Source organism: Micropterus dolomieu, linkage group LG05 (assembly GCF_021292245.1).
Source record: "Micropterus dolomieu isolate WLL.071019.BEF.003 ecotype Adirondacks linkage group LG05, ASM2129224v1, whole genome shotgun sequence".
Lineage (NCBI taxonomy): Eukaryota > Metazoa > Chordata > Actinopteri > Centrarchiformes > Centrarchidae > Micropterus > Micropterus dolomieu.
In genome coordinates this window covers 786,862-804,959 of record NC_060154.1, presented here as the reverse complement: position 1 = coordinate 804,959, position 18,098 = coordinate 786,862, and the positions used below count along the sequence as shown (strand labels likewise).

General features: G+C 41.5%; 1 protein-coding gene across 2 annotated transcripts in view; it reads right to left on the bottom strand.

Moving 5' to 3' along the window:
• The window catches only part of LOC123971510 (phosphodiesterase 4D interacting protein), an 89,521-nt gene that overhangs the window by 59,578 nt on the left and 11,845 nt on the right, over positions 1-18,098 (bottom strand). The window contains exons 2-3 of one of the 2 annotated variants that reach the window (XM_046050388.1): positions 12,616-12,668; positions 9,106-9,173 (exon numbers count right to left, since the gene is read on the bottom strand). In XM_046050388.1, coding sequence (XP_045906344.1) covers positions 9,106-9,173; positions 12,616-12,622 — 75 coding nt within the window. In that variant the 5' untranslated portion in view covers positions 12,623-12,668. Of the gene's footprint in view, positions 1-9,105; positions 9,174-9,257; positions 9,712-12,615; positions 12,669-18,098 lie in introns of those variants that run through there. The other variant, XM_046050387.1, reaches the window with a different exon arrangement.

The window sequence follows — 18,098 nt, the reverse complement described above, 5'->3', positions numbered from 1 at the left end:
TATATTTTAGCATGGCTAATAAAAGAATCAGATTTCTATTGAAGATTCTTTTGCAGCGCTGGTCAGTAAGGGCGCAGACAGACAACCTGGCATCAATATCTATCTATTCTTAGTGGGAGATTTGAGAGAACCCAAGAGGAGGAAATTTGTATCATACTTCAATATCGAAGGAACTAGTGTGGGTATGGATGGTGTTTCCTGAAATAACGAGAACAGTCTGAAAATATTTGTCCCCATAAAGCTGCACAGCTTCTGTTTCCTGTTCTATTCTCCTTTGCAACACCACATCTAATCCCCCTTCCTTGCTCAAAGAGGTTATTTTTACAAAAGACAATGCCCTAAACTCATTCAATTTCTCAGTCCAGTCTGGCATCTCTTCTCTGTCTCGTCTCCTGTCTGTTTTCTGTCCCGCTCTAGTCTCTCAAGAGACATGTCCAAATTAAAAACTCATATGACGCCTCATCAACGCTGTCCTATTAAAGCCTGTGGCTTCCCAAAACTCCTTTTGACCCCAAACTTACCCACCGCATTTGTTTCTTCTCTCTCTCTCCAGATGCTCTTCTATCCGTTCACGTTCTTCACGATTGTCTTAAAAATAGGTTCAGTTTTTTATATTCTCTCTAATGATGCACATCCGACTTCACCGAAGAGAAACACACTCTTCTCCTGTAACTTCCAACAATGGGTCAAACCTTTCAGCTTTAATTTACCATAACACATTTCTTTGTAGTCAGACATGTCCATATTTATCTCCAATACAAGCTGCTTAGAAAACTATCTTCTCTTTCAGGTGTTGGCTGCAACAGAAACAGGGAGGTGTGCAAATAAAATTAATAAAAATCTGATTGAAATCTAGTTTAGGCTTATTTTCTTTTTTTTGGTTGAACATTTTCAGACATGTAGGAATTTACTTTGAGCTTCTTATTTTCTAAGGAGATGTAATCTTGTTTTTGAGCCTACTTCTCACTAAACGATTTGAAGCCTCTGTCGGCTCTTGTGCTAAATAATACGTATGGGCCTCCATTTGCCCAAATTTCACTTCTTTTCTTACTTCTAATAAACCAGACCATGACTACTACTACTATTACTACCGGTACTTACGCCTGGTGAGAAGTGGCAGCAGGGGAGCGAGTTGAGGCTGTGATATGATTTTTGCAAGTACCTGCTACGCCGCACAAGTTCTTCCCTAGCAACCACCGAGCAACACCTTAACAACTACCTTGAAAACCATATTTATTACCTTTTAACCCCTTAGCAACCCCTTGGGCAATTGTCCCAAAACTCAACCAACTAGCGACTGCACACAACACACTTGCGACACCTTAGCATCTATTTAGAATCTACCAATAAACAATGTCTCAACAAGTAGCACCACATTAGCATGGAGTGCCCCAAAACACCATGGTAAATGTTCTGTAGTTGTAAAGCGCCTGTCTAGTCTTCAGACCTCTCAAAGCGCTTTTAAAGTATGTCACATTCACCCAGTCACACACTGAGTCTAACTGCTCAGAACAGAAACATTCACACACAGATGGAACAGCCATCAGGGGAAAATTGGGGTTCAGTATCTTGCCCAAGGACACTTCCACATGCAGACTGGATAAGCCAGGGGATCCACCCGCCGATCTCTACCTCCTGAGCAACAGACCGCCCCGTATGTTCACGTTCCAAGCCCTCTAGTAGCCATATTAATTACAAATGGATGCAAAGGAGGAAGTTGGGTGACGTTATTACAGAGTCTGCTCTAATTGTTCCCGTGGTATTATTGATGAGGTAGTCATTTTAACCCAAATGATTTGAGCCTTTTTCAGAAGGAGGTAACACAGCCTTCAGACGAATTTCCAGCCAATTATGACATTTCATCACCGTGCTAAATGACAGCGCATCATTTGAGTAGATATGTGTCGTCTCTTCCTGTTATCCAACATCACTGCTCCTGAATCAGAGCCACAGCTTGAGGGGTTGAACACACACACACAGTATTCTGACCTATTTTCAAATACCACAACAAAAACTACGAGAGCACAAGATGCGAGGAGGCGATAAAAAGACTCTGGAGATAAAGGGAATTAAAAGAAATCTGCCATTTTAATCACATGCTCACTTCATCCCTGCTGTTAACGGCAGGATCGGGTGTTCTGTCTGTTCTGTATTTGGTCTCTGCACAATACTGAGTACGATCCATTACTGCCATTCTGGTAATGGTAATCCAACTCTGACAGACCTTTCATAGCGTACGCGGCTTTTCAGAAGTGAACACTGAGACCGAGGGCAAAATAACAGATTAACAACCCTAATTTGTCCTGAGGTTTTAATGGCTAAAATTATATGCAATCCTCCCCCCTTCTTCTATCAATCTAAGTGTCTCTGCGGTCGGTTTGAATTCACGTTTATAGGCAGCCATGTGCTTCCAATTTCTCCTGTGGACTAATAAAGGCCATTTGAGGAAGGGGCATTTTGATTGGGTGATTTTTCATTTTTTTTCTTCTTCTTTGAAAACCTCAGGACTGCAGAGCATAGATGTTTGACAGTTACAAATGCTGCTCTGGCAGGTTCATGTTTCTTCCAACCAGCCGGTTGGAGGATTGATTCTTTAAACTGACGCAAAAGTGGAAAGAGGACAAACTGTACGAGCACACACACACACACACACACACGGCCATAACCTGGATTCAATAATCCAGACTGCTCTATTAAGATGAGAGGACCAGCATTCGCTACCACTGTCAGAAAAACTTAATGTAAAGCTACAGTGGCAACGAAAGGTCAACAAACTTCAATCTGCTCCATCAGAATGTGGAACATTTTCAAAACAAGACCCTGACTGTTATGTCTCTGCTCTTTACTGAAAATCAGTTGTTTCCTTTTGTTATAGTTATAGAGAGTCTGAACTGTAAATATTGAAGCCCGCTGATGGAAATCAGATAAATCACAGTCTGAACTCTGGCCTGAAAATCACGCAGTGGTAAGTTTTTTTATTCTTTCTTGTCAGTTTCTCAATTCTAAGCACAGATGCACTCCTTACCTTATTTCATTTAAGAATTCAGGTTCCACATCTGTGTTTCGTGACACACATTCTCAAAGGAAAAAAAAAAAAGGTTTAGATTATGAGTGGGACATAATATCCTCTTCCCAGTCAACCAATTACAACCAATCAAAAGCCAGAAGCATCTCCTGAATTTGCTAACAAAATGCTATCAAAATTCAAATGAGCAAATTTCCGCTGCAGCCTCCACAATACCTGATCTACAAGAGGGATTAAAAAAAAAGTGCTAAAGTTCGAAGGAGTCCTAAGTGGGGACTTACGTGGCCAATGCAGAGTTTTACAAACACAATATATCATCATCTGTTTTGCAAGGAATTTCCATTCTGCCACAATGTAGTGCGCCAACATGTCACCACCCTCTCTTGTCAATTCTCAAAGAATAGTGGCGCTAATCCCTGACATGACACAAATACACAATCTACTGAGTGCATGGACACAGAACATCTGACAGTTATGGAGAAAAAGAAGTGACTGCATTGTTAACGGCTACAATATGACTGTAGATAGAAAAAGAGTATCACACCACACAAGTGCAAAATGCTAACTAAATCACAAGTGAGCTAACTACCTAGAAAGCTAATCAGCAGTTTTAAGGCACCCAGACGTTCATACACCGGGTTGTTAATAAATCTTAGTGACCTTTCAGATAGGGGGAAAAAACAATGTCCGGTGGGAATAAGATGACAAGAAACAGTATTTGTTTCTACAGTGATTGCTATCTCACAATACAGTTATTATAAAGGCATGTAAAATAGAAAATAATGCTGGGTTTCGGCCTGCTGAGACTGGAGGTACAGAATGTTGCAGCAATATTATTAATATGCCCGTTTTAATGAATACATTTTGACATGTCACTATAAAAGAATAAAATTAATTATTTACACTTAACAGATAATAAAATCATGGCGGGCCAATTTAGCTGATATTGTCCATCCTGGCTCACTGTCACATTTAAACAGAATGGAGTCCTCGTTAATGTGAGTAACACCTGCTTTTCTTATTATGTAAAGTCAAAATATGTTCAGTTAAAAATTTTAATTGTAGTCTTATTTGTGTATCTTCTGACCACCAGGGGCAGCACTGAGTGCACACTGTGCTGATATGCACTCCAGTCCTCAGCAATCTTTGATTTTAAATAGTTTGTATTTGCCATTGTGGCGTTTGGGAATGTTCCCGGTCAGGAATTTTTATTTTTCAGTTTCTAATGTTTTACTTTATGATCCACGAATAATTTCGATACGGAAGGGGGATCCGAGCGGCCCCTCCAGACTTGGATTGATGAAATCTGGCTCAACGGCGCCGATCAAAGGAGTTCACTTTCCATTTGGGGTGAGTTCAATCACGAAACGTTTTGGTGGGGGCAGATGAGCGCAACAGAGACGGTAAATGGGGTGTTTAAAAAAAAAAAAGTATTTAGAAGAAATAAATGTTGCCATAAGAGGCAGCTAAATGCACCAAATTAACCGACCGGCAGAAAGGTTGCTGTAGCAGGTGAGGCAGGACCCTGCAAAGGCAGAGACAGGTGCATGATTAGGAAGCTAATGCATTTATTATGTACTGAAATTATTTATAAGTGCATTTATGTACAGGTATATACATTAGGCTATGTATTATTTAAATAGCCTATATATTAAACAACAGTTTGCAATGCATTATTGCACAAAAACAACATCCTTCTAAAGTGAGGAATCTCTGAATGTTTTTATGTAAATTAGCGGTTAAGGTCAGTGGAGGTGATGGAGAGAGACAGGGTGATGATGACCCCAGTCATGAGGAGGGAGAGAAGAGGAGGGGCTGCAGGAGGAGAAGGTAAATGGAACCAGCACAGGGGAAGCTGAGCCAGAGATAAACCTATTCAGAGCTGACGATGAGGGATTTGATTTTTATGCATACACATACACACACTACTCTTTTAAATGCATTGAATGCATTTCAGTTTTTGAGTATATTTAAATATTTCTGACTCAGGCTTTTTCAGTGCAGAGCTGCCATGCTTATACAAAATGAGGAGGAAGGACGTTTCTTCAGCATAATGATTCACTGTATACAACAAAAGCACTAGTATGTATTAAAATAACTGAGCCCCCCAAAGGGCGCTTGCATAAAAGGCCTCTCCATCTCAAGGTCCCAGGCTGAATTTCAGTCCCAGTACACACCTGATGATACCTCTCACTGTGAACATCCTACCTGACGCTGTTTCCCCCCCCCCCCCCCCCCCAACTTAAAAGTTGCTTAGAAGATTGGCGACCACCTGATGTGTTCATATTTTTAACATTGCCCACATCACAAATTTATGAACACCTAAACAAATGAAATGTGGGACTAGCAGTGCTAGCTTGGGAGCTACTAAGCTGTTCTTAGAGCTTCTAACTGGTAATGTTTATGGTGTTAGTGTAGACCTTAGAAGAAATCTGTAATCAGTGTAAGTACCATGCAACACTTTGACATCAAACAAAGCTCAGACATGATTTCCATTTTGAAGTTAGGTACAAAAGCAGGTTACAAGGCTCTGCAGGTTGTCACAGTGCAGTGAAATACAGAACGTCAATGGCTGAATCAAAGGTGGGGGAAAAAAAAACACATGATCAAAAAACCCTGAAATGTTCTTTGGAAAACTGAGCAGTGATAATTTAAAGTATGCTTTGTGGTAAATTGTGTGAAACATGAAAAAACCCTGGACTGGTCCTTTTAAAGGGTTTTTGCAGGTCTGCAACATATCGACTGTAATTCAAACACACAACATCAGCAATCTTGGCCCATTTTTCCTCATCCCTCTACACAAAGCCAGTGTTTAGGTTGCCTCCCAGTCTGCTGTCTGTGCTGTATGTCTGCATATAGCATGACTCATCCCTTCATCCCTGTGGGATAGTGAGAGGAAAACTTCAAAGGGAAGCTGCCGGGACATTATAATGTAGCCTCCAACCAACCAAGATCAGCTTTCTGCCTCTGCTTGTGCAGCTTCAGGGGGAAATATCTATTCATTCTGCAAATACAAAGCTTTATCGTTAAAGCTGTTACACCAGTTCAAGATGCATTTTACGCACTTAAAGCTGCTATCTATGAATAAATCATCTATATATATAATATCTCAAATAAACCTAAAACCAACACAGTTACCGAGGGCGGAAACATTCTCCACAATAGAAAAGTGTTACACCTGCTCTGGTTGAAAAAGCCAGTCAAGTCCACACTGCACTGGCTGATTTGAATGAACAGCAGGTTTCCACACGTGGGAGCAAATCATCATCTTCTACACACATTACTTACTTCAGCAGCTCTGCCATCTTTACTGCAGTTTCAACATCCATCCTCAACATAAGTCCTAATTTATGTGTTTGACCTACTTTTGACTAACATGTCACAACAATATGATTCAATGGTTGTATTATACAATGTCTGCAGGTCAAGGCCTTAATTAGCTCCCATATTTATTTCATGCGAGTCTTTCAGTTTATTTAGCCACAAGGCGATAACACACCGTTTTCCAAACGTCTTGTGTGTGTACCTGCGACCCCTTATAGCAGGTTGGGTGTATCTTTGGCACATGGTGAGTATGCACGGGTACATTCTCTTATACCTACATAAAAATAGCCAGAGATACAGATCATTGCCCGTCTTGCAGAGAAAGACTGTAGCCAATCTGCAGCAATACAACAGCACCCTACATGGCCACGATTAGATTAACTATTAGTTTGAACCAGCCTAACTTAGGATCCTGGATCAGGTTTTGGTTAGTAAGAACCTGGTAGACCCTTGAAATGTGTTAATGTAACGTACACTGTTTATGGGAATTGCCAAAGGTTGCAAAAGAGGAGTTTAAGTGACATAAATGAGGTGTGATGCAAAGCTATGAAATATTTCCTCTTGATTCTCTAAATTACCATTAAAATGGCCTTTAGGTAAAGAAGTAAATTTTTCAGTTGCTGCTTTCTGTGTCTCAGAATCTCTACAGGAACAAGTGAATTTGATCTCATCCTGCTGTAGTTTCATAATTCAAATCATTTGACCTTTTTCCCCTAATGCAAGACGAACTCTCCACATCAATTCAACATTACTACAACCAGCACACACTGTCCCCCCTTCACTAAAAGCAGGAACAGGGTAATTACAGCAAGCACATCAGACCCATAATGCAGCTGGCAAAGCTCCCAGAATCCATTACTCTGGCACAGAACCAGAAGGAAACTACTGCTCCTATCTGCTCCGTCCAAAACCAAGCAGTAATGTAGAGCAGTCTGATGATCAGCAGGGTTAATCTTTCTGATAACACAATACAGGTATTGTCAATGACGTCTCATTCCCCTTTCTGTCATTAGACGAGTGTTATGTGATCGTGGGTCATAAAGGCCATCTGGTAACTAAAAGGAAGCAGTAATTTTGGTGCTTCAAAAATAAACTTTTAGTGCAGTTGTCGAATAACAAACAGAAAATGAAACACCTTGAATGTGTGTGTCAGCCATGTTTCTGAAAGGTTGACACATAACACAGTTGAGATTTTCAGCAGTGTGTTGGTGAATCGGCTTAAAAGAGCGTCTTGGAAAAGCTCCAAAACCAACGTGGATGGAAGGACTACACGAACAAAAATAAGGATGTTTTGACATCAACAGGATTGATATTGAGACCGATGAAAGCATGTGATCAGCAGCAAATACATAAAGGGTTTCCCTTTTCATGTCCTTTCTTGTAAGTCATTGTACAGTGGGCCCTCCAGCTGTTAAAAACACAGCATCTCATTGCATTAAAACACTGAACTCAAATCTTCACATCCAAAAATGCCAGCAACACATGCATATAAACTACAATCTGCAGTTCCAGTTGATCGCATCGGCTGACAACAACTACTGTAACTTGACCACAGTTATGCATGAATCCGGTCAGCCCTTTGCTGCGTGTCGCCCCAGATCTGTCCTCCAAGTTCACCAAGACATGTTGTTGTTGTGATGTTAGCTATAGCAGCAGGAGGGTTATGAGTATTTCTGTCCGGAGCTGCTGTGCTGGCTCTGGGACCGTCTCATGCTCTCTGCATGTTAGCTTTCCAGCTGTAGCCACAGCTTGCTAACCCACAACCTAGCTAATGTTCCATGACTTGCTTTGTCATTTTTCACTCTGTATCATGGTATTTGTCCCGGCAGTGGATTTCCCTACCCCACCTTTAATGTGCACTGTGCAGCTGTTTTGTGTTGTGTTTGTTTTTAATTACCAGTATCAAGACCTGGGGCAAAAGGTAAAAAAGATGGAGTTGAAACATCCTTATAAGCCAAGTGTATACATAATGAGAGAAACATTAATACAGCCTGTATAAGAGAGAGTCAGAAGAGGAGGAGGATACGCTTTGACTCATGCAGAGTTTCAGTTGCCACATCATCTTCCCAAACACACCTACACAGTCATTACAACCGAGCAGTGACAAGCCTGGGGCCTCATTTATAAAACGGACTTAAAATCACTTTTCATTTTAAGTATGACTCACGCAGAAAACCATGTTTAAGTAGTTATTTATAAAACCTTTTCCTTAGACGTGGAAATGATCTTCTCTCTAGGCAAAGTCTAGACTGGATGTAAGAGATTTTTTCTGCTGGTCATGTTCGGGTATTACAGTTTGGGACGCATGTGCGCCCAAGTCTGTGGTGAACTTTGCTTTGGCTTTATAAACAGTGTGACCGACATCATGACCTCAGCTTCCAAAAAGTTTGCTTTTCTCTTTTGGTCCATGGCTGTTCTGACTAAACCTCTTTTGTGCATTATATAAGAGGAAATCGCTGATTGTAAGGCGGAGTCTGTGAATTTTATAGATCACAGGTGTGTACGTTACAAATGGGCTTCTTAGAACCTGCGTAAGCAAGGTTTTTAATGGTCAGTGTCTTCTATGATTTATCGAGAACCGTCAGACAAGTAATAATCTAAGAACAATTTTATAAATGAGGCCCCTGGACACTTCTGAAGCACACCGCTATGCTAACATTAGTGGAGCCAAAGTTCTTCTTCTCATCACAACTGCAGTATCAAACTCTTAAACCTTATCATACAGCATGTATCATGTGATTCACACATGTCCTTACCTGTTCAAACTCTCGGAGGCTGTGCATCTGTACCGGTGGGCCTTTATCTGTCTCATCACATGAGAAATCTGCACAGACAGAAAAACAAATCACACATAAAGAAAAAAGCAAGTGGTAATTGAGACCATCTTTCTCAATATTCCTTTTCCAACCTGTAACTTTGTTTCCCATGGCCCATATGTTTAAGAACTTTGTGAAGCTTTATTTTTAGGTTCTTCCCGCGGATTCCACTGTATTTTTCAAACTAGGATTTTTCTCAGATAGTTGTCATTAGAAAGGCAACAGCAAAAACGCCTACGTAATTTTTACAAGTTGTTTGGTAGGAGAGTGACGTTAGTGATTGTGGGAACTCCATGGGTTGCTTTTAAGTTTCCGTGAACATGAGATACAAGTTCATACAGCAGCTGAAAGTCTGAAACTGAGTTTCTGCTGAAAGTCCTCCTGTGTCACTTTGTAGTTGTTCACTTTGTTCCCCTGAGTTCACTGTGATCTTGTTTCATCTTTCGGCTGTGTGTTGCATCACCGAATCCTGTGTTCCACCTTTAGTTTTTTGTAATCAGCTGACTCAAAAATAGTATTAATAGAGGTGAAGGGTACATTAGCATAAGGAAACCAACACATTCTCTCTCCCGGCTCGTCACATAAATGGTACCCCTTTTGCATCATTTAAACCTCCGCGGTCAAGTGAGCAATGCTTAGCAACAACAAATATGCAACGTCCGGTTAGACTTTCAAATTAAAACACTAGTTATTGAAACATCGCCATTTTGAAACGGCACGTTATTAAAGTCCTGAAATGTTGCAGTTTGGTCAGGTTCAGGCAACAAAACTACTTGGTTATGGTAAAGATCGTTCATGTTGACTTTTTGTTTCACACAAGACACGAACCCCGGTCTCCTGGTTCAAAGTCCGGGTTCTGGCCCTCCATCCACCCCTGTCACCTCTTTACTCAGTCTTTTCTGTTAAATATCACATACCTGCCTTTACCGTCACAAACTGACGCTACAGGGCTTCCCCCCCCACTGTGTTGAACTATGACGCTATAGGGATCCCCAGTGCGTTACAAACGGACGCCGATGGGTCTTGACCATACACGGGTTGAGGAAACAGCAAAATGGTGGTTACTGTCCCTAATCGCTTTCAGGGATTCTGTTACTGTATCCGACCTCTGACCATGAAAAAGCATGATACAAGAGACTCAATAGAGTTAGGCCAATAGATTCAGTAACATATTCTGTTGACTGTCAACAACTATGTATTTGAGTTTTAACATGTTTCAACACCAAATTTATACTGAGCTTGACAGTTAAATCTTGACCTTGAAAACAGCCGCTGGCAAACGAATCTCCACTCAACTTTTGACTGAATTAGTTGTCTTGGAACTGTAGATAGAAATTATTCTGAGTACTTTCAGGACTTCTCATGCATCCTGGCTAATGAATGGAGCTTGTCAGGTCATTCCAAACTTACTTTGCTGATGAAGACAGCAGGATACGGTTGAAAGCTCTAGTGTAAGCAAAAGCTTACAAGCAAAAGCTTGAACCATGAGTGGAGTTTTTTTTTGTTTTTTTTAATGGAAGATCAGCAGCATTTTCAGAAAAGCACACACAAAACGTAAATCCTTACTACACGCAGTAAAAATGTTCCACTGTTACTGAGAATCATCAGTCTAACAGAACAGCAGAAATCCAAACACCTCTGGGCTTTCTGAGCAGCATCTCTGAGACGTCCTGATCAACCCTCGCCTCATTATAACCCTATTAAACCTGAATTTATGGGCCGTGTCCACACTCATACACACACACACACACACACACACACACACACACGGTATATTTGAGTCCAGCTGAAACACTTCCAGAGGTCTTAAGACGTCTCAAAGCCAAACTTATCCTCTCTAAAAGGCCAGGAGCGTTCCCAGAAAACTCCACACAGGAGGGATTTGTACAATAGTTCGTGTTTTATTCCTTTAAAAGTGGGGCCAATTGGTCCGCAGTAGAATAGGGGCGGGGGTGGTGGAGTGCCAGATTCCCGAGGGGTGTAATCAGGACGTCTTTGGCAGAGCGCAGGTTTCTGACGGTTCCTTAAAATTGCGGCACATTAAATATTATTAAAATGCTGCTCTGTAACATGAAGTTAGAAGGTATTCTGAAGCAGGGCCTGGGAAGTTAACTGCTGCAGCGCCTGGAGCAGGCCAGGGTGCAAAATATTACACAACGCTGCTACGAATGACGCAGTGGTACAACCATGCAAACACACGCACACATAAAAAATGTTGTGTTACTGTATTTGTGAGGACCCTCATTGACGTATTCCCTTTGTCTGAACCCTAATCCCAACCAAACCACACATGAATGTCTAGCCTTAAAAGAATAGCTTAATATTTTCTCTAAAACTGCCCTCTGTCCTTTGTACATTCATGTTTGTGCACAGGTTGAACAAGTGAGATCAAACGTGTTCATTAGTGAACTTTAGAGATGGCGGTAGATATATTTTTGAACTTTGAGCAGAACCAGACTAACTGTTTCCCCCTGATTCTTGTCTTTATGCTGACTACATCCTGAATCCAGCTCTGTACTTCACACACAGACATGAGATTGATATCCATCTTGTTGTCTCCAAAACAAAACAAATAAGCATATTTTCTGAAATATTGAACTGCAATTCAAGACCAAGACAGAAGAAATCAGATATCAGTAACGTTGGATGAAAATGGACCAAATGATGGTTCAAAACATCTAATTCTCTGTGATTTTTATTCCTATTAACAATATAAAAAATGATATTTTACTATAAATTCTGAAAGGACCATGTAATTATGTACTAATTACAGGGAAAGTGCTCACTTGGTGCACTTAACGCCAATTAACTGCCATTTCAACCCATAGAGATTATATGAATATAATATTGAATAATATTTTTACAGTCATTGAGACTTTTTGCAGTTTTTATAAGGAAATCAACATAAACTCCAAATAAATATATATCTATGGTTCTTTCTTAAACCCATAAATAGATGAGTAGGTATTGTATCCAAATGTTGTTTGTACCAAATTACACAGGTTTTTTTTTTTTTCAAAGAAATATCCTAGAAAATTATAAGGCAATTACAGAACATGTAAAATTACCAAAAATTAAAGACCTTTTTTCTCTTTTGTGCTATTGTAAGTGTAGCCAAAGCTTTCAAACAGCCAAAAGTACGAGTGTGTGTGTGTCTGTGTGTGTGTTCTACAGTATTAAAGGGGTGGTGGCTGTTACCAACACACTCAGTCATTCATAGACTCATAGAGGCTGCAGACTTTTACTTCTACAAATGGCTGATTAGTCAACACGGGAGTTTGCATGAGGCTGAGGGTGGAAAAACTGTAATATCTTTAATTTTTCCTGGAAAAATAAACCCGTAAAGTCTACTTAGTACGACAAAGAACACCTTGATTAGAGACGGGAGAATTTAAAAACCTGAGTGAAGCATCAATCAGAGCACTAAAAATATTTGGGGTATTTACTTACCCATCATAGGTCCAATGCTCTTCGGCCTGGCCCGTTTGTCTCCACCACAGTGCCTGAAACAAAAGACAGCCATCAGACTCAGCGTTGTCCCATGTGCCTTCACCAGCAGCCACACATTGCTCCTTCCCCCTCCTACTAAAACCTGTTTTTCCAGATTTATGGTAATTTACAATTTTTTCACCAATACCCTACCTGCCGGTGTCTCGTCTGCTTCACATGTCACTAAAAATGTGGTGAGTTCTCAAAACACACAAGAGGGTCAAAAATAGTCCTGGATGAGCAGAGCTTCCCACTGACATGTCAGAGACAGCAGGCACACTCACACACTGGTGGTGGAAACTGAGTCAGCGCATGCTTTAAGTCACACAGCCATCACTCACCAGCTGAGAAACAGTAAACAAAGACGGAGAGTGGAGGAATCCATGAAAACCTTCCATCAACTGGTCACTACTTTATTAACAAATGAAAGGGCTTTCTGAAAAGTATTTATAACTCACAGAGTCATATAAATTTTTTGTTTACCTAATGAAAAAACTTAATCAGTTGGTAAAAGGTTTTTCTGCAATATATCCTTCCCTAAAAAGAGTAAAAATAAAGGCTGTTGTAGCTTCTGAGATTCACTGTAGCACTGTCTCAACGTGGCTTAAAGTTGGTCAATAATGAGTCTTTTAGGATCAAAAGGAACATGTGCTGGATTTTCTCCCCATTAGCACTTCCTCTGAGCCTTTTATGAATAATCAATGAGCAAGATTAAGTCAAAGCAGATCGCGTCTGGCTTGTTTTATTAACTAAAGTGAAGATCAGGCAGATGAGGGAGCTTCACGCCAGGGTGAGAATCTAATGAGCCCCAATTCACTGTCTCTGAATGACACAGGAATCAAAGGCTTTCAGAGCAATGAGTGGATTCATTTTGACCACCTAGGTGTGCTAGTTAGTCGGCACTAACAGCGACCTCCGTGCTGGTCTGAACAAATTGGTGATGACAGCTGGAGGAGTGGCTAACGGCAGGAGATGTGAGTAAATGAGCCCTGTGTGACAATGGAAGCTGAGTAGACAACAGCGAAGGCATCCAGCAGCTGTGAGGCAGCAGACAAACTGAACACTGATCGACAGGCTCAAGTTGTTGCCCGTGAACAACATATGGGCTCTAATGTGTGGTTGCTCGTCATCAAACAAATCTGCAAATCAGCTCCCTGTTCGCTAATGTTTCACAACACACCCCTAACCTACAGTAGGTCGGGGTCTCTTAGAGGACACTTCATGACTCATGAAACTCACGCAGAAAGGGAGCCAACGTCTTGAACCCTGATTTTCCTCTTAAAGCACATTTCATGGCACAGTCTGTGACACATATGACATGCAGATTCGGTATAATGACTAATAAATTCTGAATAATTGTCACAACACTTCCTTGAAACCATATGTAGCAAATATGGGTGATAAATCAGCTTATTATTGGTGTTGTGAATGGATCTTTTCTTGTTTTTAAGTTTTTGTGTCATTTCTACAGTATCCGGTGTTAATCATGTAAAAATACAAAGCATAGTTATAGATTTATAGTTTCTCATACAGAAAGATTTACTTGAACGGTTTGCTTAAAAAAGAAAAGAAAGCAATGGTTAGGGCTGTGAGACCCGACTTTGACCATTTTAAAAGAAAACTGCTCAGTTGTCTGAACAGCCACTGACATGGGCCAACCAAGCTAAACCAAACATAACGAGCGAAGGTTGGCCAAAGATGATCAACAATGGTCTACTGGAGGTAACCAGCCTACCGTGGTGTGCAGAGGCCTAACACAGTTACTCAGTTTGAGCTCTGGAAAACTGGCCTTGGTTGAAGATACTTTCGCCTCTCATCCAAGAAGCTTCTTCACTTTTCTGAACTCAGCAGATAAAGCGACTTCAACAAACTGCGAACTTGTGCATCATCTTTAGAAGAGGCTTCCTTCTGGGACGCCAGCCATGTGGACCAGTTTGATACAGTGTGCGGCGTATGGTCTGAGCATTGACAGGCTGACCCCCCACCCCTTCAACCTCTGCAGCAACGCTGGCAGCACTCATACGTCTATTTCCCAAAGACAACCTCTGGATATGACGCTGAGCACGTGCACTCAACTTCTTTGGTCGACCATGGCGAGGCCTGTTCTAAGCGGAACCTGTCCTGCTGAACCGCTGTATTCAGGGTGTTGGGAATCTTCTTATAGCCTCGGTCATCTTTATGTAGAGCAACCGTTCTGTTTTTCAGATCCTCAGAGAGTTCTTTGCCTTGAGGTGCCACGTTGAACTTCCACTGACCAGTGTAAGGGAGCGTTAGAGCGATAACACCTAACTTAACACACCTGCTCCCCATTCACACCTGAGACCTTGTAACACTAACGAGTCACATGACACCGGGCAGGGAAAACGGCTCTTTGGGCCCAATTTGCACATTTTCACTTAGGGCTGTGCTCACTTTAGTTACCAGCGGTTTAGACATTAATGCCTGTGTGATGTGTTATTTTGAGGGGACAGCAAATTTACACTGTTATACAAGCTGTACACTCACTACTTTACACTGTAGCAAAGTGATATTTCAAAAGATATAATCATATATTTAAAAATATGTGAGGGGTGCTTATGTGAGATACTGTATCTTCGACCAGTGCCCAGTTGCCCTCGATTTGAAGTCCTGATTATATCCACAGTTGAATATTGAAGTATTCAGTCACACATCTTGTGATATTTGATTTAGTCAGTATTGTCCTGTCCTATGATATGAAACATGTTTAAATGACTGGAACTTTACATCCAGAATGGAAATATTCTCACATATATATATATATATAATTTTAACTCCCCGTAAACATAAACCCACATAAGTTCATTTTATACTGTAGAGATCCTTAAGTTTCCAAAGTTACCAAATAAGGAAACTCTTAAGGTGTTAAAACACATTTCTCAATACCCCAACATATTATTATTACATTATATTATTATATAACACATGACTGCATAACAGACAGGAGGAGGTTAAAATGACAGTGAACACATAATTCAGGGGTTTGCTTTGAAATGAGCTCAGCCAATAGCTGCCTATCATCCAGATCACCACATGTGGGAGTCGAGACCTTATTATGTAACCCTGGCACAAAGGTCCTCTTTTCATTCTAAGGTAAAGAATACTTGACTTTATTTATCTGCATTCACTGCAGAGGAGATGCTTTTCTATTCACATTACATTCATGAATGCACACCCACACATGCACACCACGGTACACAAACCACGCACACTCACCAAGCCGACCCCCATGACTCATCACAAGAGCTGTTGTCATCACTTACCTTCCTCTGTAAAGATATCCACTCATCTTACAGATGGGTAAATAAAACAAAAAGCACTAATATACTTCAGTGGCTCCAACAGCTGCTCTCATGCTGTCTCCTCAATCCTCAGGTGAGTCGGGGTCTGACTGTCTCCACAGACCTGAACACATCCGTTTATCTTCCAACCACAAGTAGAGCTCCAGTAGACAGTCAGACGCTGTCAAAATACTGAGCTGGTATAAATCTTCCAACCAGTTGTTTCTGACTCTTCAGCCCCAGAGCAGAGTGGCCACAGTCAGGCTGTTTGGCCACGAGGCTCCCGGAGGAGCGAGCCAAGCACCCAGGCGGTCATTTGACGTGGCAGCGAGCAGCAGCAGAGAGAGGAGGTAAACACCAGTGGGGAGCAAAGGTACACACACAGACTGCCTGGTTCAGCATGAAAGAGTGATCTGTTTCAGCATGCTCCAAAACAGACGCTTCACTAGGTGTGCGAGCGTGTGTGTGTGTGTGTGTGTGTGTGTGTGTGTGCGTCAGCATGTGTATAAACCACACCAACGTCTTCCTGCCATTGCTTGTAAAACAGTCACTAAACTGTCAATTGACTATTTGCCTCAGGTATTTTTCTAAGGCAGGGTGGAGTACATGAAGGGCACCCGTGTGTGTGTGTGTGTGTGTGTGTGTGTGTGTGTGTTTATGCATCCCCTCCTGCCCCTGCAGGTGTGTACATGTTGGAGCAGGCTTCCAGCAGGTAAAACAAGGTATGAATCCAGACACTAATCTCCTGCAACACAAAAAAACACACTGAGCTGCTTTACATTTTTGCCTGCAGATCATGCACACACACACACACACACACACACACACAGATGACAGATTTGAGGATCTTTCTTATAGAACCACATTAGCCTTTTATCACTCTCTTAGAAAACCAGTTCAAAAGACAAACAGTGGAGCTGTATTGACTGGATTCAAACAGACAAGCAGCCCATTCAGACTGGTGCAGGGAGTTCAGGATCAAAGACAGACAGCGGCGGGCCCGGAGTCAGCAGCAGAGGTCTGGATCAGCGTCCATGAAATTCCTCCTCAGTGCTTCTACAAACAGGAGGGTGTGGTCTCCTTGAGTGTGCCTATTCTGGAAAAAATCCTTTAAATTAATCTAGCATAATCTAGTGATTTGGGGTACTTTAACTCATTACTATACATCAAATTGTGCCTTTGTGAGGCTGTGTTTTGAGTGAGTGTTTTTGATCATAGTATAGCTAGAAGTCTGATTCTGACCTTCTGCCATTTGCCATTATAATTCCCTGCTGCTTTTTGTTTTCCATCCATCCATAATCTATAACCGCTTATCCATGCAGGGTCGCGGGGGCTGACAGCTGACATTGGTTGAGAGGCAGGGTAAACCCAGGACAGGTCGCCAGTTCATCACATTGCTGACAAATAGAGACAAACAACTATCCACACACTCACATTCACACCTAAGGGCAATTTAGAGTCACCAGTTAAACTACCTGCATGTTTTTTGCTTTTTATTTTATTACTGAAAATACTGTTTCAGAAGATGTTTCAAATGAAAACACTTTGGTTGCATGCAAGTAAACATTCAAGTGTGGAGAGCAAAAGACACAGAACGCATTAGCCGAAATGCCCCAAAACATCGGCCGTGGCTGCCAGAGGCTAAATTGTTGTCAGACGAGTTTCGAGGTCCAGATGGGTCCGAGATTGACGGCTTCCTAACTCACTATAATATAACGTTAATGAGATACCAGAACTTGAATAAGAAGAGGAAACGATGAGTGGAAACAGATCTGTTTGACAGTTTTCAACACTTAAACACGCCTGAAGCATACAGACTTGTGAGAGACAAGAGACAACCTGCTGCATTCGAATCTGTGGGTGATTGAGCCATAAAACTTGCTGAAGACTGAACACAAACACCTGCAGTGTGGGGGAGTTAAGCTTTTTTGCAAAATACATTCCAGATTCAAGACTGCGTTCTGTGGAGCCTGCACATTGAAACACCTACATGCACTGTTGGCTCGGGTTATAATTCAAGGAATCTCTCTCCCTCCCTTTCTTAATCATTTCTCTCTATCTGGACCAGAGCAGAGGTATCCTCGCATACCTGCCTCACATTCCACACATTCAGACGGCTCACTCAGGAGCACCGAGAGGCTGTGG